Source organism: Heterodontus francisci, chromosome 5, assembly GCF_036365525.1.
Source record: "Heterodontus francisci isolate sHetFra1 chromosome 5, sHetFra1.hap1, whole genome shotgun sequence".
NCBI classification, from domain to species: Eukaryota; Metazoa; Chordata; class Chondrichthyes; order Heterodontiformes; family Heterodontidae; genus Heterodontus; species Heterodontus francisci.
In genome coordinates this window covers 117,697,016-117,719,751 of record NC_090375.1, presented here as the reverse complement: position 1 = coordinate 117,719,751, position 22,736 = coordinate 117,697,016, and the positions used below count along the sequence as shown (strand labels likewise).

At 42.6% G+C, this 22,736-nt stretch overlaps 1 protein-coding gene across 4 annotated transcripts in view; it reads right to left on the bottom strand.

The window, feature by feature from the left end:
• Positions 1–22,736, bottom strand: part of c5h8orf34 (chromosome 5 C8orf34 homolog) — a 567,297-nt gene that overhangs the window by 37,790 nt on the left and 506,771 nt on the right. For 3 of the 4 annotated variants that reach the window (XM_068031961.1, XM_068031962.1, XM_068031963.1), the window contains exons 11-12: positions 22,377–22,497; positions 13,419–13,897 (exon numbers count right to left, since the gene is read on the bottom strand). In XM_068031961.1, coding sequence (XP_067888062.1) covers positions 13,419–13,897; positions 22,377–22,497 — 600 coding nt within the window. Of the gene's footprint in view, positions 1–13,418; positions 13,898–18,445; positions 18,755–22,376; positions 22,498–22,736 lie in introns of those variants that run through there. The other variant, XM_068031964.1, reaches the window with a different exon arrangement.

The following is a 22,736-nucleotide window of genomic DNA, read 5'->3' as shown; positions in this document are numbered from 1 at the left end:
CTAATTTACATTAAACAGGGTCCCGTCGCCTCCTTAATTGCCGCAACGATCTTCATTCAGGCGGTCGACAATGCCAAGCCTTCGAATCCCCATTCGGGGAACTGTGGCGCGACACCTGTGGGGAAGGGGGAGGAGTATTTTTTCTCTGTGCCGGAGGGGGTGAGCGAGGTATCAACAATGCGGTTGGTCAGGGTGGGTGATGGGAAGGGGTAAAGGGCAAATTTGCCGAACTTTGAGGTGGGGGTGGATGTGGGGAGAGGTCAAATTCTCATTTATCAAATTCCGGGGATGGGGGGAAGGGCACAAATATCTGGAAATATCATTGGAGCAGGGGGGGTGGTGTTGGAGGTGGGTTGGGAAAATGAATTTAAAGTTAAATTAGTTCTGTTTTTTTGGTAATTGAACTGACCTGGCCCTTTAATTTTTAAATCACCATTGAGGACTGTAAGCCCTTTAAAAATGGCGCCGGTACCTGCGCATTGGCGGCGGACGCCATTACCAGCGTAAGTTCGACCCGCCCCCTCCACGTCATCGCGGGGAGTGGGCGCCACGAACATGCAAATGAGCCACCACGTTTGAAATCGTGGCTGCTCCATGACATGGCGCCTGTGCGCGCGGGCCGCATTTTTTACGTCCGCCTCCTTAAAATGCAGCCCATGGAGTACAAAAGCAAGGAAATTATCATAAACCTGTATAAAATACTGGTTTGGCGATTTGATAGAGGTGTTCAAAGTCATGAGGAGTCTGGACAGACTAGATAGGGAAAAATTATTCCAGTTGGTGGAAAGATCGAGAACTAGAGGACGTCGAATTAAAGTGATTGGCAAAAGAATCAATGGCGACATGAAGAAAAACTTCTTTCGCAGCGGATGCTTAGGATCTGGAATGCACTGTCTGATAGAATGCTAGCTTTTATATCTGGAGGATTGGAGTATAAAGACACAGAGGTTATGCTGCAGCTGTACAAAACACTGGTTAGACCCCACTTGGAGTACTGTGAGCAGTTCTGGGCACCACACCTTATTGGCCTTGGAGGGAGTACAATGTAGGTTTACAAGAATGATACCTGGACTACAGGGGTTAAGTTACGAGGACAGATTACACAAATTAGGCCTGCTTTCACTAGAATTTAGAAGGTTAAGGGGTGATCTGATCGAAGTCTTCAAGATATTAACAGGAAAAGACAGGCTAGATAAAGATAAATTATTTCCACTGGTTGGAGATTCTAAAACTAAGGGGCATAGTCTAAAAATTACGACCAGACATTCAGGAGAGATGTTAGGAAGCACTTCTTCATGCAAAGGGTGGTAGAGGTTTGGAACTCTCTCCCACAAACAGCAGTTGAAGCTAGAACAGTTGTTAATTTTAAATCTGAGATAGATAGATTTTTGTTAAGCAAAGATATTAAGGGATATGGGCCAAAGGCAGGTATATGGAGTTAGGCCACAGATCAGCCACGATCTCATTGGATGGCGGGACAGGCTTGAGGGGCTGAATGGCCTACTCCTGTTCCTATCTTCCTATGTTCCTATTTTCCTAGAGTGTGGTAGAGGCAGATTCATTCAAGGTCTTCAAAAGGGAATTGATTAATTATCTGAAGAAAAAAAACATTGCAGGGCTGTGTGGAAAGGTGGGGGAATGGGACTGGGTGAGTTACTCTTGGAGAGAGATGACATGGAAACAATGGGCAGAATGGCCTCCTTCTGTGCTATAACCATTCTATGATTCATGATGTGGCCCTTCGAGCTGGCTCTGCCAGTCAATAATATCATGGTTGATCTTCTATCTCAACTTTACCTACTCGCCCTATCCCCAAATCTCTTAATCCCCTTAGTATCCAAAAATCTATTGATTTCTGTCTTGCATTTACCCAACGACTTAGCATCCAAAGCTGTCTGGGGTAGAAAATTCCAAAGATCCACAACCCTTTGAGCGAAGAAATTACTCGTCATCCCCATTTTAAATGGTCAACTACTTATTCTGAGATTGCATCCCCTAGTTCTAGACTAACCAGCCAGGGAAAACATCCTCCCAGCATCTACTCTATCAAGCCCTTTAACAATTTTATATATTTCAATGAGATCACCTCTCATTCTTCTAAATTCTATGCTAATATATTACCCCCAAACCCAGGAACTCTATCTTTGTGTAATAACCTTCTGCATGGTATCTAATTGAATGCTTTTTAAAAATTCAAATACACTACATCCACTGGCTCCCCAATAGCTATCCTGTTTGTTAAAACCTCAAAAAACTCTAAAGATTTGCCAAACACCATTTCCCTTTCATAAATTCATATTGACTTTGCCTAATCATATTTTGAACCTCTAAGTGCTATGTTACCATGTCCTTAGTAATAGATTCTAGCAATTTCCCTACTACTGATGTTAGTCTACTGATAATGGCCTATAGTTCCCTGTTTTCTCTCTCCGTCCTTTTGTGAACAGTGAGGTTACATTTGTGACCTTCTGATCCATTGGGACTGTTCTAGAACCTAGGGAATTCTGGAAGCTTAAAACCCATGCATCCACCATCTCTAGAGCTACCTCTTTTAAAACCCTACGATGCAAGTCGTCATGTCTGGGGATTTGTCAACTTTAAGTCCCAATATTTTTCTAGTGCTATTTCTTTATAATATTTATATTACTTCTAATAATATTCCTAAGTTTCTCATTTCCAGATCTTTACTTCTTCATTATTTCCAGAATATTTTTCTGTCTTCTACCATGAGGACAGATACAAAATATCTGTTTAATGTCTCTGTCATTTTTTTATTCCCATTATAACTTCTCCTGTCTCTGTTTACTTTCTTTTTCTCACATACCTATCAAAACTTTTATAATAAGTGTTTATGTCTCTTATTAGTTTACTCCCATACTCTCTTTTCTCTTTCTTTATCAATTTCTTGTTCATCCTTTGTTGAATTCTAAAATCCTCCCAACCCTTACTCTTTTAGGCAACATTCTAAGCTTCTGCCTTTAATTCAATACTAACTTTAACTTTTCTTGTTTGCCACAATAGGACCAATTTCCCCATGGGGTTTTTATTCTTTACTCTTTAAGAAATGTATATTTGTTTTAAATTATGAAACAATTCTTGAAATGTTTGCCATTGCTTATCTACCTTGTGAGGTAATGCATTTTGGAAGGTCTAATGCAGGTGGGAGGTATACAGTAAATGGCAGAACCCTTAGGAGTATTGACAGGCAGAGAGATCTGGGCGTACAGGTCCACAGGTCACTGAAAGTGGCAACGCAGGTGGATAAGGTAGTCAAAAAGGCATATGGCATGCTTGCCTTCATCGGTCGGGGCATAGAGTATAAAAATTGGCAAGTCATGTTGCAGCTGTACAGAACCTTAGTTAGGCCACACTTAGAATATTGCGTGCAATTCTGGTCGCCACACTACCAGAAGGACGTGGAGGCTTTGGAGAGGGTACAGAGGAGGTTTACCAGGATGTTGCCTGGTCTGGAGGGCATTAGCTATGAGGAGAGGTTGGAAAAACTTGGATTGTTTTCACTGGAACGACGGAGGTGGAGGGGCGACATGATAGAGGTTTACAAAGTAATGAGCGGCATAGACAGAGTGGATAGTCAGAAGCTTTTTCCCAGGGTAGAAGAGTCAGTTACTCGGGGATATAGGTTTAAGGTGTGAGGGGCAAAGTTTAGAGGGGATGTGCGAGGCAAGTTTTTTACACAGAGGGTGGTGAGTGCCTGGAACTTGCTGCCAGGGGAGGTGGTGGAAGCAGATACGATAGCGATGTTTAAGAGACATCTTGACAAATATATGAATAGGAAGGGAATAAAGGGATATGGGCCCCGGAAGTGCAGAAGGTGTTAGTTTAGGCAGGCATCAAGATCGGCGCAGGCTTGTAGCCCCGAATGGCCTGTTCCTGTGCTGTACTGTTCTTTGTTCTTTGTAGTTTCACATTTCTAATCTATTTTCCTAGTTTACCCTAACCAACCCATCCCTCATACTCATGTAGTTTGCTTTGTTCGGATTTAAGACTTTAGTTTTGGATTTAATGAACATCACTCTCAAACTCAGTATAAAATTCTATCAAATTGTGATCACTGTTCCTTAGAAGCTCCTTTACACTAATGTAATTAATTAAACTCTGCTCATTGCACATTACCAGATATAAAATAGACTGTTCCCTATCTTGTATACATTACATGAACTTGTCCTCCACACTATTCCTGCACATTCGGTTTCGCCCAGTCTTTGTGAAAATTGAAGTCCCTCATGATTATTCTGTTGCCCTTGTTATATACACTTCTAATTTCTAGATTTATACTCTGCCTAACACTAACCAAAATATTGCCACCAGTTTTGACTGTCCCTTCTTGTTTCTTAGTTCCACCCAAACTGATCCTACACTTTGATTTTCTGAGCTAAGATCCCTTTTCTCTACTGTCTTTATCTCATGCTTTATTATCAGAGCTTCCCCTTCCATTCTATTTTGCCTATCTTTTCTAAAAGTCAAGTATCTTGGAATATTTAGTTCCCAACATTGGTCACCCTGCAACCACATCTCCATAATGGCTATTAGAACAAACCCAGTAATATCTACGCAGGCTATTAATTCATCTATTTTGTCGTGAATGCTTCCTGCATTCAGATATCATGCTTTTGGCTTTTTTTCCCTATTTTTTCCTGAATTCACTTTGACGTTGAAGGCAATGTAATAGTGGAAAGAAAGGATTACATCATAGGATTTTTATATTCAGAGTCATCTATTTTTCCCTACTATTATCCCAGTAGACATGGAATTTTGTAACTGGTGGACTGATACTAAATTGTTCTACTGGAGCTTCGGAAAACCTGGTTTCATAGGAGAATGTTCATGCAGCTCAAGATCCCAGCAATGTGTTGGAAGACAAATTGCTGGCCTGCTGTGAGACCCTGCAAGCCCCTTTGAACATTAGTATCCACAGACATAATGGTGGCAGTCTGAACTTTTGTGGCCGCAAGCTGAGCTTGCAAGAGAACAGTCTGAAAGTGCACGGCAGCAGCCAGACGTTAGGTAGCTTCTGCTTGTGCTGCAATGGAAGATGAAACATTGGCCATCAGTCTCTGCATGGTGGAAGGGTTCGCAAGCATTTTCATTGAATTAGCCACTGCTTCCACACTATAGAGGATAGTCTCTTAAGCTCTGCACAAAGGCCTATGCCAAGTTGGTACTGGACTCCTCCATGCCCCTTGATATTGACCATAGGTTTTCTGGCAGGCCTGCTAAAGCGCCATGCATTTCAGTGAGCATATCTATTAACGTTCTTCAGTAGGCTGCACCACTGATGTCCTCATCTGATTCCTCTGCAAAACCCGTGTGCAGCCTCACCACTGGCACCTGGGTTAACCTTGTTCCCTGCTCTGGCTGCAGGCCACTCCTCCCTGGTGTCTCACCATGCACAGATCCCGCCTCTAAACTATGCTCTAAAGTGGGTGCAGTATCAGGATCTGAGCTGGTGGCTGTGAGTGGGACAGCGAGCGATGTTATTTATTCTTCATCACTGTCTTCCCGCTCTTCCACTTCTTTCTCATCCAGCACTGCCAGGGCGCTGTTTTTGGGTATCTGAAAGGTGAAAGTCACAAGGGTAGGCTTGTGGTGAGGGGAACAGGGGTAAAAGAGGTGCATTCTTATACCGTCTGCTGCTTGTAAATCTGAAGAGTTGTGGGATAATGGGGCAGTGAGATATGAGAAGGAAGATTAGTAATGAGGATACCGTCATCTACGAGGGTTTCAGCCCAGCCACTGGCGACAGCCTCAGCCATAGCCACTCCAATGATGCAACCACCATCTCCTCAATGGAGGTGAGGACATGCAGCTACGCCTGTCTCCTGCAAGTTAGCACCTGCTGCCTCCAGTTATGCACACCTTGTCCTGCAAGAGGCAGAGAAGTGAGTCATTGAGTATGGTGCAATGTATTTGGATGATGTGGCTGTCGTGGTTGAATAGCTGGCAATGTGTGCAAGCTGTGAGATATGAATGTAAGAATGCAGCAGTGCTAAGTGAAGTGAGGTGAAGCTATGAATGTTCTGTATGAGTTGTGGTTGATAAAGATTTTTGGTAGGTGAGTGATGGGAGTGTGGTGCATTAAGCAGTGTGTGAGGTTAGTGGTACAGTTGGTAGAATTTGGTATTTGAAGATGAATTCACTGACCTTGACCATGCATGTGAGGTCATTGAATTTCTTGTGGCACTGCATTCAGATCTTAGACCCCTGGCATTGACTGCCACAGTTATCTGCTCCCACTGCCTTCACAGAGTTTGTCTGTCGGGCCTCCTGGATCCTGTGGATAGAGAACCTCTCTCTTCTCCATGTCCTTCACCAAGGCGTTCAGCATAGCATCAGAGAATTCTGGAGTACACTTTCTCCCCTTTTGCAGCATAATTCAGTGTTTGTCTTGCTCACACTCTCTTCTGCAAACAGTTTCAGCATTTCCTCCAGCCAGAATGCACCACCCCTTTAAAAGGTGCAGGCTGGCTTTCAGTAGTACAGGGTAGCTTTAAGTGGTTCCAGCCTGAGACAAATCTGACCCCCCTCCTGAGGCATGCAGCCACTCAGCAGCATGTTTAGTGATAACTGCACACAGTTATCATGCAAATCAGCAGCCAGCACAAGGTCTGTATACTGCCAGCGTCAGAAGCAATAGGCACGGGTTAATTATGCAATGCCCATTTTTGGGCCCTGTCCAATTTTGTGGCCTTTTTTTTTTACACTGACCTACTGGAGTAAAGGGTTCCTATTGCATTAACTAACCAAACTGACTGCTCCAACCTGCTATTTTTTTGGTCAAGATGCACAAACTTCGGTGCAGTTCTCAAAGGGTTAACATACCAATAAGTCCCCACGTGAAATTGAAAACAGACACTGTCATGGCTCAAATCTTATTGAGGGATATTACATCTGAATGCTTTTCTCCATACAAATCAACACACATGTTTCTGTTTGAAATAAAATCACAAAGTTCTGCTCACATCAAATACTGTGCGAGAAGGTCGCTTGTGACTGTAAGCTGGAGCTTTCTGCTGGAGTTAATAACAACAAGAATTGAGTGCCAAGACTACTCTGAACTCTTTAAAATTAAAAAAAAAGAAATAAAGAACTGCCCACAGCTAAAATTCAAATCAAGAACCAGCCTAAATAATGCATGAGTTGAAACAAGATCAGTACGTGCTATCTTACATGTATAAAAAGGAATAATACTCCGACTATTCATCACTGCACTAGGAACAGACAATTATTTTCAACAAAAATCTGTCATTGCAGTGGATTTTCTTCTGTGATCTTCCACGTAATAAATTGTTTCTTTTTGTGAAGTGTATATTCACAAATATAAAATAGACATTTTCTGCATATACTTCCACAAATATTTATCTGTCCAATTTAAGATAAATGTAAATTCTTAAGACTTGAAGTTGCACACCTGTTTCTTATTAAATTCAATTTGTGGCAAACTGCTGACTGTGAGGATAATTATTGATTATCTGACTGGCAGATTGGAAAGCTTTTGCAAGTTTTTGTCTTCTTTTTGAAAGTGCTGCACATATTTCCTTTGCATTCTAAGGGGGAAAATACTGGTCTATGGAAACGGTAAAGCTATTCTTGCTTCATGAACACAATTCTTGACCAGCTTCAAAACTGATTTATTTGATTAATAGAATTGAGGATTTCAAATAAAATCAACAGAAAGTTCCATTTGAAACAATGACGGTTATTTTGTTAATGGGACTGAAAACACACAGGGGCTGTATTCTGGCCTAAGTAGCTTAAGATGTGCTTAACTGGGACCTCTGGCACTGACCTTGCTAAAGTCTGTTGGGTCAAGGGGACCTCCCTCATTTGAATAGCCTGGCAGGCACCCAGCCTACTTAGAACATAAATGGGGCAGATGCCTGCCCACACACTGTGGCAGACATGTACTAGGTTATTAGGATTTGGAGGTCACTCTGAAATCAGCCACAAGCGTCTCTTGGTCCCCTTTTCAAAGGGGTGATAATATTTTGTACTCAAGTATTTGGGAGTTCATGCAGTGACCCAAGCCTGAACCCCACAAGACTTATTTCTACCACTGAAGTACCATTCCAGAAGTGCATGCAGACAAAGATGGATGCTGAGTTAAAGGCTAGGTAGGTAAAAGCTTGTTCAAAGAGATGGGTTATAAGGAGGGTCTTATAAGAGAAAAGATAGATTGGGAGGTTTAGTGAGGGAATTCCAGAGTGTGGGGCCTAGATGGTCAAAGACACAGTTGACAGTGTTGGACCAAATGGAATAGAGGGTGTGCAAGAGGCCAGAGTCAGAGAAACACAAAGTTCTTGGGCTGGAGGAAGTTACAGAATTAGGGAGGGGCAAGACCTAGAAGGAATTTAAACACAAGAATGAGAATTGTAAATTTGAGGCATTGGTGGACTTGGTGTCAATGTAGCTCAGCCAGCACAGGGATTATAGGTGAGTGGGATACAATACAGCAGCAGAGTTTTGGCTGGGTTGAAGTTTAAAGAGGGTGGAGGATGGGAGGCTGGTCAGCAGAGCATAGGAATAATTGAGTCTGGAGGTGACAAAGACATGGATGAAGATTCATAGCAGATAGCTTGAGGCAATGGCTGAGCTGGGCAATGCTATGAAGGTGGAAATAGGTAGTCTTTGTGATGAAGAGGATATAGGGTCTGAAGCTCAGCTTGGAGTCAAATAAGATACTGAAATTGTGAACAATCTGGTTGAAACATGATAATGGAAAGGGAGAACGATGCAATCAGCGGCAAAGGTGTAGCATTTGTGGTGGGGACCAAAGACAATGGCTTTGGTCTAGCCAATGCTTAACTGGAGGAAATTGTAACTTATTCAAATAAGAATGGTTTCAGGAATGAGGAACTTCAGGTATGAAGACAGATTGGAGAAGTTGGGACTATTCTCCTTGGAGAAAAGAAAGTTGAGAAGAGATTTAATAAAGGTATTCAAAATCACACGGGATCTGGATAGAGTGGATAGGAAAAAACTGTTCCCAATCATGAAAGGATGGAGAACTAGAGAGCACAGATTTAAAGTGATTGGCAAAAGAAGCAATAGTGATATGAGGAAAAACTTCTTCATGTAGTGAGTGGTTAAGATCTGGAATGCACTGCCTGAGAGTGTGGCGGAGACAGGTTCAATCGAGGCATTCAAAAGGGAATTAGACTATTATCTGAAAGGAAGAATGTGCAAGGTTACGGGGGAATCGCATTATGTGAATTGCTCATTCGCAGAGTTGGTGCAGACACGATGGGCCATATGGCCTCCTTCTGCGCTGTAACAAATATGTGATTCTGTGATTCAAGACTGTATGTTATAAAAACAGTCTGACAACAAGAGAAATGAAGGGATCAATGGAGGGGAGATAGTGTGGGGTGTAGACAGCGTATTTGTGAAAGCTGATGCCATTGTCTTCAGATGATTCTACCAAGGGGCAGCATGCAGATGAGAAAGAGAAGGGACCAGGGATAGGTGCTTGGGGGACTCCAGAGCTAACTGTGCAGGGGAAGGTAGTGAAGCATTGCTAGAGATGCTCTGGTTATAATTGGATAAATGAAAGTGGAATCAGGCAGGGGCAGTCCCATTGAGTTGAGAGATGTTGGATGATGATGGAGTGTTTGAACACTTTAATGGCTGTGGAAAGCTCAAGAAAGATGGGAAAGGGATAATGCACCATAGCCAAAGTTCCAGACAATGTTTTTTATGTTCTGATGAAGGGTCACTGACCTGAAACATTAATTCTTTTTCTCTCTCCACAGATGCTGCCAGACCAGCTGAGTATTTCCAGCATTTTTTGCTTTTATTTCAGATTTCCAGCATCTGCAGTATTTTGCTTTTATTTTAATGTTTTTTATGACTTTGATTAGGGCCTTTTGAGTATTGTGGCAGGTTTGGGAATCCTGCTATTGAGAGTCCCCACCCCTATCCTTTCCAATACTGCTAGCCTTGTTGTAGGTGGGTGGAGACTCTGCTCCTTAAAGGGGCCCATGGCACATGATGTATCTGGATATGGCCTAATTTGTGGCACTTTTGCCAGTGTTATGGTGGGAGTATGTTGGAAGGCCATGGATTTTCAGCCTCAATTAAATTCAAGTTTTTTTCATATTGAGAAACTGAGGTAAAAGGCAATAGTGTGGAATACTACCAAAACTGGCAAAAAAAAAGAGTAGGAGAGAAAATGAGGAAAATTAACAGCTAATGGTTAAATAATTCCACATAGTCACATAAGGAGATATTAGGCCAGATGACCAAAAGTTTGCTCAAAGAGGCAGATCTTAAGGAGTGTCTTAAATGAGGAAAGTGAGGTAGTGAGGCGGAGAGATGTAAGGAGATAATTCCAAAGCTTAAGGCCAAGGCAACTGAAGGCATGGCAACCAATGGTGGAGTGATTAAAATTGGGGATACTCAAGAGGCCAGAATTAGTTGAGCACAGATATCTTGGAGGGTTTTTGGGCTGGAGGAGATTACAGATATAGGGAGTGGTGAGGCTATGGAGGGATTTGAAAACAAGGATAAGAATTTTAAAATCAAGGTGTTGCTTGACCAGGAATCAATGTAGGTAAGCGAGTACAGGGGTGATAGGGGAACGGGATTTGGAGTGAGTTAGGACACTGCAGCAGAATTTTGGATGACCTCAAGTTTATGGAGGGTAGAATGTAGCAGATCAGCCAGGAGTACATTGGAATAGTCAGGTCTAGAGGTAACAAAGGCATTAATAAGGGTTTCAGCAGCAGATGAACTCAGGCAGGGGCGAAGTAGGAGGATATTATGGAGATGTTACTAGATGGTCTTAGTGGTAGCATGAATACGTGGTCGGAAGCTCAACTCGGGGCCAAATATGACACTAAGGTTGCAAAGTCTGGTTTAGTTTCAGATAGTTGCCAGGGAGAGGGATGGAGTCGGTAGCTATGGAATGGAGTTTGGAGCAAAAACAATGGCTTCAGTCTTCCCAATGCACTTGTTGAAGGTGAGGGTGGAGGAGGCGGGGAGAGGGGTTAAGAAAATGGTTTGTAGAAGAGAAGCTGAGGGTTACCTTTGCATTCCAGAATGATCTGTGTTGCTTGGACTTAAGGGACCGGAGATGAGGGCCATACCAGGGGATGGCTAGAGTGAGAGAGAGTAATGGTTTTGGCCCTCTGAGATCTCTGTGAACCTTCAATTGTGGTCTTGGCCATATCCCCGATTTTTATCACACCGCCATTGACGGCCGTGCTTTCAGCTGCACAGGTCCTAACCTTTGAAATTCCCTCCATCCATCTCTCCATCTCTCTACCTCTTGGTACTTCTTTAAGACACTCCTTAAAATCTACCTCACCTGTCCTGATGTGGCTCGGCATCATATTTTGTGTGATAAACACTCCTGTGAAGCCCCTTGAGACATTTTACTACATTAAAGGTGCTATATAAATGGATGTTGTTGTTTGATGTTGGATGGGGGAGATATGAAGTAGGGTGCTCCAGTGTTCAGTTTTGGATCTACTACTGTATCTAATTTATATCAGTGACTTGGATTCAGAAACTTCATGCAAATTGGCAAATTTGCAGATGATACCAATCCAGGAGAGGCAGTGGAACTGAGGAGGCAGCTCAAAAATTTCAAAATGGGTTCATCAAAATAAGCAAGTTGGCAGTTGAAATTTAATGCAGATGAGTGTAAAGTGTTACATATAGGAAAGACAAAATGGACGGCACACATACTCCATGAATGATTTTGAAATAGCTAAGGATGACATTGAAAGCATTGATAGACTTCATGTTCAGCACGTCCATGTAATGGAAAGCAGCAATCAACAACAACAACTGAACGTTGAAACATTCAGTTTTGGTCACTGAGATGAAAGGCAGACCTTCTAGCCCTGGAGGTCCTGTAGAGAAGAGTCATGAGGTTTACTTAAAGTTTCAACAGCCTGAGCTATGAGGAAAGCCTGGTGAAACATGGGTTTTACAGCATTGAAAGGAGATGTCTGAGAGGTAAACTTACAGAGGTATATAAGATCAATAACAGTACAGAAATATAAATCTGGAAAATTACTTTAAACTAAAGTAGGACAAGGAGACTCAGGTTCAATCTGTCAAAAGACAAATTTAGGATGGACTTTAAGAACCTTGTTTCCACACAGAGAATAATCAACAGATGGAATCTATTCCCAAATGGAGAGCTAGAGGTGAATACCTTAGAAACATATAAGAAATAAATGCTACAGTGGGAGTCATGTAGGGGTTTTCTGGATGGATAAACAAAAGAAACAATGTTGCATTTATATAGCGTCTTCCATGACTGCTGAATATTCCAAGGTAATTTACAGTCAATTAAGTACTTTTTGAAGTAATGTAGGAAATGCGACAGCCAATTTGCACACAGCAAAGTCCCACAAGCAGCAATGAGAAAATAACCAGATAATCTTTTAATGATGTTGATTGTGGAATAAAGGGGAGAGCTCTTCTGCTCTTCTTTGAAAATTGTCATGGGATCTTTTATGTCCACCTGAGAAGGCAATTGGGTCATTGGCTTAACATCTCATCCAAAAGACAGCACCTCAAACAGTATAGTATTTGTTCAGTACCGCTATGAAGCATCAACCTAGATTATGTGCTCAAGTCTCTGGAGTGGAGCTTGAACCCATGAGCTCTGACTCAGAGACGAGCGTGCCGGGACATTGAGTAAATTTAAGGAGGAGATAGACAGATTTTTAATTAGTAATGGGTTGAAGGGTTACGGAGAACAGGCAGGAAAGTGGAGTTGAGGCTGAGATGAGATCAGCCATGATCATATTGAATAGCGGGGCAGGCTCGAGGGGCTGAATTGCCGACACCTGCTCCTAGTTCTTATGTTCTTATGTTCAATGAGTCATGGCTGGCAAAGAGGGCTGAATGGTTTTCCTCATTCATGATTAGCTTGTGATCTTGTAATCATCCAAACTATTGACATGAAAAAGAAAGCTTCCCAGAGACAGTTGGAGTTATGGTGATGATGTGAGTGTTGCATTTGAGATAAGGTATAACACCAAGAAGTTGAATAGATGAATGAGGACTAAAGGTGGAGCCATCAAACATAAGAGCACTTTATTTTCTATAGTTTTTACTGTTATTTTTCATATCCCTTGTGTAAGTAAATATTCAGATTGTATTTTTAAAGGATGCTTGAGCCACTTAGGCTCCTTGGCAACAGGTAGGCAATGTTTCTCCTTGTAATATCAATTTAGGTTGCTTTTAGTTGCAACGCTCACATCAAAACTACATATTGAACCCTTTATCCAAATTTTCCTCACACTTAAGTTATTTTCTGGCAACGTTCTCATAAGTTAATTTGCACAGACAGAAAATTTACTTTCGAAGCATGTTTTGTATCCTTCTTCAGTCTTTTAATCATTTATTACCAACTATCGAAAGAATTTATGTATTCTCACCTCAGACAAATGGCTCCTTTGTGAAAGATCCTCAGAATTTACTCCAGCCTGGTTAGCTGGGGAACTAAGGTGTCTTCCAACTTGACTGATAGGTTGTGCCATTTTATTTGGATTGCTGAAGATTTCTTCTTTACTGGCAGGGTTGTTAGAAATTGCAGTTCGAAATAATTGACTGTTAGGAGTTGCAGACCTACTTCCTTCAGCTAATGATGTTCGAGACCTGTTGTACTGGCTGTTGGGAGACTCTGATCTACTGTTTTGGTTACTGGAGCTCTGTGGTAATTTACTTCCTTGGATCTGAAGTGGAATTTCTTTCCCAACAAGACTTGATGATGTTCGAGGTCTAGAATTTTGGCCCAGTAATATCTGCGACAGGCTTCCATGGTAATTTGACATGTTTAATCTACTTTGGATGTTGGAACTCCTCTGCATTTCAGATTCATTTGTTAATACTTTTGTAGCAAGATCCTTGTTGAGTTCTGCAATAGGAACAGTTTTGTTTTCTTTAGTCATAGCAGCAGACATTTGTAAAATGAACATTTCAAGAGTAATACAATATGATGAAAGTCTAATTAAAATTGGCTGCAATGGGAATGAACAGGGAAAGGGAGTCAGACAGAAAAAAAATACAGAATGAAAAAGACATTTCAGAAAATGTTGTCCCTGAGCAATACCATGAGAGATTAACCAATGTTTCTTTGAAAAAAACGGCTGGTCCAGGAGGTACAGAAACCCTTAAAGCTGCTGGTATCATAAAAGTTTTTTTTTAATGGGCCATCTATTTGGCTGATTCTTGTTATTTGCAAAGATATGTCAAATTGGTAATTAACCTATTCTGCCTGTGTGGACAAGGGATAGTTATCAATGTATGTTGATTGAAAAATAGGGTTATCGGCCACATAAGGTGGCAATATTGTTGTTGACTTCAAGCTCCATTTCCAAATTACTGACAAGAACTGTCACTTCCTTGCTTTCCCTATTGTCACACTCACAGAGGGAGCAGTGATGAGAAATAAAATGAGCTGAAAAATATAAGTAAACTGTTGAACTAAGCTAAAAGAAAATGGACACTTTGCTACCCAGCAACATGAATGGTGAGGCGAGGTGATCCCCTCCTGTACTGCCAATCAACATCTTTATCTGTTGAAGACGGGACCATTATTAACATCTGGCATTGCCTTGAGGGTGCACATTAATATGTAAAACAGCCTATTCCATGCGAATCATCATACCCTGATACCCTGATCATCATAAATTGGGCTAGCAACGGCTTTTGCAGATAGACCAACTCCGAAGCCAAGGTCAAAATTATAGGTGTGAAATAACACCTATTTATCAAAATAGACCACATTCAGACACCATTATGTAACAATGGTCCTTACATTCTGGGACATTGTATGAACACCCCAGGGGTGAGCATCTTGAGTAAAGCCAAAACCTGTTAAGTTGGTACCTTAAAAGAAGTAATTGTTCTGGGAGAGAAAGACAGAAAGCTATTCCAGCCAGAGAAATTGTGAGATCGCTCCAGCTAAGTAATAAGCCCTGTCAGAAACATCTTTAAACTAGGGAGGCAGAGAGATTGCAAAGTGACCTTGAAAACTCCCCATCTCAGAAATTGAACCAGAACTTCCACCATTAACTTCGGACTGAGTTCTAACAAAGGAATCTGTGAAACTTTGTCAGTTCCAAGACAGGGAACATTCAGGCCTGCAGCGCTGTTAAAAACTCCTCCCAGAAAACCCAGAAGGTTTCAAAGTGAATTCTCTTTACAACAAACAAACTCTAATTGCAAGCTGTCCTCTACGCTCTTTTCTTGTGTGTGTGAATGTGCATGAATGCGTGAGTGGGTGAGGTTGCAAACAATATTGAGTATTGTTTTAATAAATAGTTCTTTTTCTTTTTAGATCTACAAGAAAACTTGTTGTTTGTCTGTTTATTTGGCCCTTAAACACTCAGGGACTAAAACACTATTTTAAAAATACTATCTGCAGTCAGCTGAGAGGTGAAAAGTGGAAGCCACCCATACCATTTTCCACTTGCCTGTAACACTATTAAGTGAATATGGAAACCTAGAAAAACTTCTCTGCATGTACTATTCAATCAATTTAAAAACATATCATTGAAATAACTGGAATGATGAATGTGTCTACCCTGATAATGCTTGTCAGTACTTACTGTTTATATCAAAATACACAAAAGGAAAAAAAAGGAATATTAGAATTAATTATGATTTGTCTCGTTTGAAAAGGGCTACCAATACTGGAATTCCCTGTTTAACCAAGAACCTGACGGTTGAGCTGGAAGGAATGCTTGTGTTCGTGTGAGACAGTATTAATAGCCAGCGTGCCGTGTGCATCTGTGCTTCTCAAATCCAGAGTAAGTTATATGATTGAATAGCACATTCTGAGAGGTACATTCATCATTTCAAATGTGCTGCATTTCCTTTTGCTGATTTATTGGTTAGCTCTGTTGCATCTAGATTACAACAGCTAAAGAAAGGGCTGTCAGCCACAGTTAAGAAAAGTGTACTAAGATGCATCTAGGAATTCGGACATTTTATCTCAAGGTAGAGATTTTGTTCTCTTCCACATAGAATTTAAAAAATTGAGAAACCATACACCGACTTCCATCATTTTTAAGGAAGTTTCTGAGCTACTCAGTTTCTTCTTCTGGAAGAAGAGGTGAGCACTATATATGGTAAATAGTTGCCTGCACATCACTTGTTCATGCTTTCCCAAATAAAATAAAATAAACTTTACCTAAGAATCCTGAAATACTCGTGCAGAACCCTTATTCTCTATTTTTTAGGTTAAGAGCATTTCAACAGACACAGTTAGGGACAGGTTTCTCACAAAACTTTCAGTGAATTACCCCCTCTCTTGGACGATGCAGCCAGTTGCTGGTGGGGTTGCATAGCCAGGTACAAACTCTGCTACTCTACCAACACCATCAAGGAAATCCCCCTATTTTAGCATTTGGCAGAGGTACAATTCCCCAATGCTGACCTGAGTTGATAATTTTCCCTGACTGACAAAGCACCTCATCAGTTTTGCTGCACCTACAGGCCCAGCACCCTAAACTAACACCAAATTGCCAATTCAGCAACGGCTCGACAAGCAATTGTCTTTTCTAGGCCTTGTCCAGGAATTATTGACCTAGTTTCTCAAACTGACATCCACAGTTTCACAAGAGCTGTAAACCCCAAAACTCCATCATTATCCCAAGGTGACATGTAAACTGAAGCTGACCCCACACGCCGAGGAGGCAAAGCCCTATAGTTTGACAAAGCACTCTATAGAATGACACTCTCATCACAAGAACAAGGACTTACAATTTGCTCTTCCAGTACCACTCTAAACTAACTAGTCCAGTAAAACATAGAAGTTATTCCAAAGCTCCAAGACCTATAACGTGGTGCATCAACCAAGGTGAACTGCATACACCAAATCTCTGAGGTTAGCCAAGGCACCCTGTGGTAGAAAACAATATGCTCCATCAAAGGACTTTAAGAATGCAGGCAACAACAGCAATTATCACAGCAATGCCTTCAGCTTTAATACCCTTGTCCCCACTAGAACATTTCCCTCTATTACCCTGTTATTCTTAGTAGCTAATCTCAGTAGTGATATTAATGTCAGCAGTTAGTGAGTTACTAGTAATTTCCTGTTCAGGGGTATTCTAGCCAGGATCTTCCAAGCAATAGAAAGGAGGGTGATCCCACGGTAGTTGAAGCACTCTGATTTTTTTCCTTTGCTTTTGCACAAGGTGATGATAACGGCATCACGAAGATCCCTGTTCCCTGTTCCCAACATGCTGTGAAAAACTCATGGAGCTTGGTGTGTAGGGCAAGGCCACCATGCTTCAAGGCTTCAGGTGGAATTCCATCGACTCTGGGGGCTTGGTTGCTCTTCATCTGGTTGATGGCGGTCAGTTTCCTCCAGAGTTGGGCTCCCATCCAGTTCTTCTTTGATGGGCTGTTATTGGATGCGATTTTTGGCAGCATCAAGCACTATGCACTTGGTGCTGAAGAGTACTTCTGAATACTTCTGAACAGGCTGGTGCCTACCATTGCAGAAGAGAGCCAGTGTGGTTTCAGAGCAAACAGAGGCACCACAGACAAGTTATTTGCACTCAGACAATTACGAGAAAAGTGTTGTGAGCAAAACAAAGGCCTGTACGTCACTTTTGTAGACCTCATTAAGGCATTCGACACTCTGAGCAGAAATGGACTTTGGAAAATCCTTGAAAAACTTGGAGGCCCACCCAGGTTCCTGGCCATGGTGAAGCAGTTTCATGAAAATCAGTACGGACAAGTCAAGCAAAACAGCGACCTCTCGAGTCCTCTGAGATGGAGTCCCATCTCCAATGGCATGAAGCAGGGATGTGTGCTGGCTCCAACCCTGTTCACCATCTTTTTCAGCATGATACTGCAGCAGGCAACCGAAGACCTTAAGGAAGGAGTTTACGTGTGCATCTGGACTGATGGAGGCCTTTACAACCTCAGGTGTCTTCAGGCTCACACAAAGACACAAAATAAACTCATCCATGAACTTAATTTTGCCGATGACTGCACTCTCCTGGCTCACAGTCAGACCTGCAACGTATAACAACACGTTTTTCCGAGACGGCACAACTCTTCGGACTAAAAATCAGTTCAAAGAAAACTGAAGTCCTGCATCAGCCTGCACTCCAAGAAGAATATAGACCACCAAGTTATCCAGGGAACCGAGCTGAATGCCATCAAGCAATTTACTTATTTGGGGAGCGTCATCTCGTTTGATGCCACCATAGACAATGAAGTGAACAATAGGCTTTCAAAAGCAAACTGTACATTCAGCAGACTCTACAAATGTGTGTGGAGCAACCACAGCCTCAGAGCACAGACCAAACTCAAAGTATACAAAGCCGTAGTCCTCACCACCCTTCTATATGGCGCTGAGTCACAGGTCCTATACCGCCGTCATGTACGCCTTCTAGAGTGCTTCCATCAGCGCTGCCTCCGCAGCATCCTCAAGATCCACTGGCAGGAGCACATCACAAACATTGAAGTCCTGGAAAGAGCCAACATCACCAGCATTGAGGCCATCCTCTTGCAAAACCAACTGCGTTGGTTGGGTCACGTTGCCCGGATGGACGACAGTCACCTGCCCAAGATCACGTTGTATGGAGAGCTGACCACTGGTAAAAGGAACAGAGGGGCCCCACGCAAACATTTCAAGGACTCCCTGAAGAAATCCCTCTCTGTGTGCCACATCGACGATCATCAGTGGGAAGCGCAGGCCATAGATTGTGATGCCTGGAGATGCTACATCGGAAGTGCTCAGACACCTTTGAGTCTGAATGAAGAACCAGCATGAAAGAGAAAAGAAGGAGAAGGTTAGATTAACTTGCCCCCAGCAACGACTACACCTTCACTTGCACCCGCTGTGGGAGACTCTGCCAGTCACGGATAGGCCTGACTAACCTCCAGCGAGCCTGCAACCTTCCCCAAATCTTTGTCCGCGAGGAAATGCCAAGTAATTTCCTGAGATGATGCTGTGCTCCACGTGGTCTTGTGGTGCTACAATTGATTGTCTGATTAGCTACTTTAATTGTATAGTTGCAATGCCATTAACCTCAGGCTGCACTAACCTAAATATTCCGCTGAATTAATCTTGAAGAATCCTTCAGGTCTTCACTCTGTGTGTAGGCAATACTCTGGGTATAGTTCACTGCATACCCCATGGGGAATCCAGTGTGCTTTGCTATAAATGCCCACATCATAGGAATGAATAAAAATAATGAATATCTACAAAAAGGAACTCTGATGCCTATGCGGTCAAATAATTTTGACTTTCCACAACAAAGTTCACTAAAATTTCCAATAATTTCCTACACTCTAACTGCAACTGTTTCTTACCAGTATCTCTATCCTTCATGCCAGCTACTTTACTTGCTTCTCATCTCTCACTTCTAAAAATGATGCAGGGTTGAGAGATAGGTGGCTGCAAAGGTTCCTCTGGAGCCTTCAAGGACTGAAGTGATTCTCATCTCAGTAAAGCTTCTATCCTTCACGGAGCAAGTTCTGATTGGCATGCTCTTGCATTGGCAAGGGGAGCCAGGAGCAGGTCTGAATCTCCTTCAGGTGCTGGTATTGGAGGGGCCTTAAAAAAATTGGTGCATTGTCACCTATCATTAGAGAGAGAGCAACATCTGTTCTCACTCTTTGCAACTCATTGGTGCCTGGCACAAGCTCAGATGCTGGTTGGTGCCGTTACAGATGGAATAATGCCGGTCAAGCCCTGTGAAAATGTTGTTTTCAGGCTGATCTTCACAAAATCTGCTGAATCAGTGGTCGCTGCCACTTCAGAAACCACCAATGTCATCAGAAACACTGAGTGGTAGCTTGTTGTTGTAGAAATCTCTTGCCACGCTCCATGAGGAAATTTCTGCAGAGTATCGCAGTGGAATCCTTCTAACATTCTATCATCTCAACCATATGCAAGGAAACTGTCTCCAGTGACTCCACATAAGATGTTTGCTCCAGAAACATTGTTCTTCTGAAGATTTGGTCATTCATAGGCTACTCAGTTGAAGGTGGTAATTTCTCCACAGTTCTCAGGAGCAGCACTCTCTCCGCTCTTACATTCCAAGATCCTCATGCTCTCTACCGCATGGCGTTTCACATAGTGATAACCCTTCTGATTCACTGACTACTTTTTCCTGAATTGATGTATCTGGGCTTGTTCTGAAACAGCCAAGATGCCATGACAAGATTGGCGAGAATGGGGGATGACTTGTGGATCTTGATGAGCCAACCTGTTCATCTTGACAATCCACATAATACCGAAAAGACTTGTGCTCCCTCATGCCCAATAACCTGATCTTGGCACCTGGTCATCTACGTCATCACCTTTTACAGCTGCTTCTCCATTTTGTGTTCCCACAAACTGCAAAGCTTCCTCGTCATGTGGGTGTAAGGTTTTCAAGACTGGTGTTCCTCCTCTAGTAGCAGTTCTATTGTTACACACAACCTTTTTCTTTGCAATATCACAAGCTTAAAGTACTATGACTGGCTAACATTCTTCTCATCAACCATATGTCTGTATCTTTCCTTTCCTATCATACTTGTTGGACAGGCTCCATTTAAACACCTCTCCTGCAAGACTAGAAAACCCCATTGGGACAATATCAATTCTCACCATGGTTTGCAGTTAATGGGCTGGATTTTGCGCTAACCATGGGGCACCTGGCACTGGGCCAAAATGGCAGGGGAAATCCTGCCTCGGCCAGCTGGAGCAATTCTACAGCTGGCAATCAATCACAGGGCCGGCAGCTTGGCAGTATCGGCAGCACCACCGGGAGCGGTGACCACTGCCAGACGCCTTGGACCCAGGCCCAGCGCTGGAGCCTGAACACAAGGTCAGTGAGGCGGGATCACCAGGGCCAGACCAGCAGGTCCCAGTGAGGAATCGGTGGAGGGTGGGCGTTTAGTGCAGGGGGAAGGGGGGTTTAGGGAGTTGCAGGTTTTCCCAGTGGGGGCCCCTCCATGGGTCACAGATTGCCCATGGAGGAGGGCCCCTCCCAAGCTCACAGGGAGGTTGCCTTGTTTTACTGACGGAGACCCCCCCGTACCACTGGTTAAATTCCAGCGGCGGCAGGAAGAGGCCCATAAGTGGCCGTTAATAGATCTCCTAAGAGCCTCAATTGGTCTCTGGGCGGGAAGGCCATTGTTGGCCTATCCTACCCTGATAAAATTGTGTTGCAACAGGGAGGTGGGGGGAGGGGGGGTTGCCGGTGGCACATGCCTTCGCTGCCTGCCTCTCGTTGCAATTCTATGGGCCCGCCCACCTCCAAACCCATCTCATGGAGCCCATAAAATTCAGCCCAACATCTACATTACTATTTCCAGAAGCTCCCTGTGAATAGGTCAATCTTTCTGCAGACAAATGAGCAACTATGATTAAATTGGAGCAATCAGTAATTGAAATTTTATTAAGTTTTAATATTATTTGTGACATTCAGTGCTTTTGTCACTGCAATGTATTACTTACATTCACGATCTGTATTTTTATTTCAAACTTCCATTCTACCAGTAGGATTAGCACCACAATGGAAAGAAGTCTTACTGTTATCAGACTAAAATAGTACAAATCACAATGGAGCAGATATCTTTCGTACTGCAAACAGTCGTTATAGATCACCAATTTTGTATACATAAAGGAAATTTCGGTGGGTAGGATTACATGTACCTAACAGTGCACTTTTGATTTTCTATCCTAAATTTGAGCAGGCCCTGGAAATGTAAAAGCTCTCCAGCCAGATGACTGGTGCCTTACATTATGTGCAGGGCCTAAGGTAGATGGAACCTCCACCCGCCCAAACATGGCCGATAGAAGAGGAAGTGCGGTTGAGGGAAAGGATTTTGCACACCATGAATTTCCTCAGCCACTGCCTCTTTATTGCCCAGTGACCTGGGATGAAACCAACATGCAGGTCAGCCAAGGGCGGAAGTCGGGCTTGACGGGGTTGAAATGAAACGATGAAAAATTTTAGTCAGCACTGTTGGAAAGGGGACTAATCAATGAGGTGGTTTACATTCTGTGGAAGGCTACCAGCAGCTCCCAAAGTGGACTGCTGGTGCCACGTTTCCCACCTTCCTTTCTATACAAGGACCCAACACGCTGGGGTGCATGCCATCCCAATATATGTTAATGTATTGACCCCAAACTGACCCTGATACTCTGGCAGGGTCAGCAGCACCTGTTCCGCTTCACTGATGCTGGTAGAGTGGGCCCAAGGATTCTCAGGGCCAATATCTTTACAAATGGTAATAATCCTGTTTCTGTTTTTGCATAATTCTCCAAAATGTATCATGCACACTTTTTCTAATTATTAAAGAACACAGGTGAAGATTAAAAGAATCTTCCCAAGGTATTGTATGAAAAAATACTAAATAGAGGAGTAATTCATACATACCAATGATATGCTTCTCCACTGCTAACAGTTCCTTTGATGCCAACAAATCTTTTGGCTGTTTCTTATTCAAAGACCTTCCACTTTGGCTGGACAATATACAGGATTCCCAGAACGGTCGGTACTGTATATATAGAAAATAGGGAATACATTTTACAATTCAATTTTGTGAACTTTGAATATTTTAATTCTTTAAATAAATAATTTATTTAAATAATCAAAAAGGCTAATGGAATTCTGGCCTTTATATCTAGAAGGATAGAATACAAGGGTTAGAAGTCATGCTTCAGCTGTGCAAAGCCCTGGTTGGACCGCACCTGGAGTATTGAGAGTAGTTCTGGGTACCACAACTTAGGAAGGATA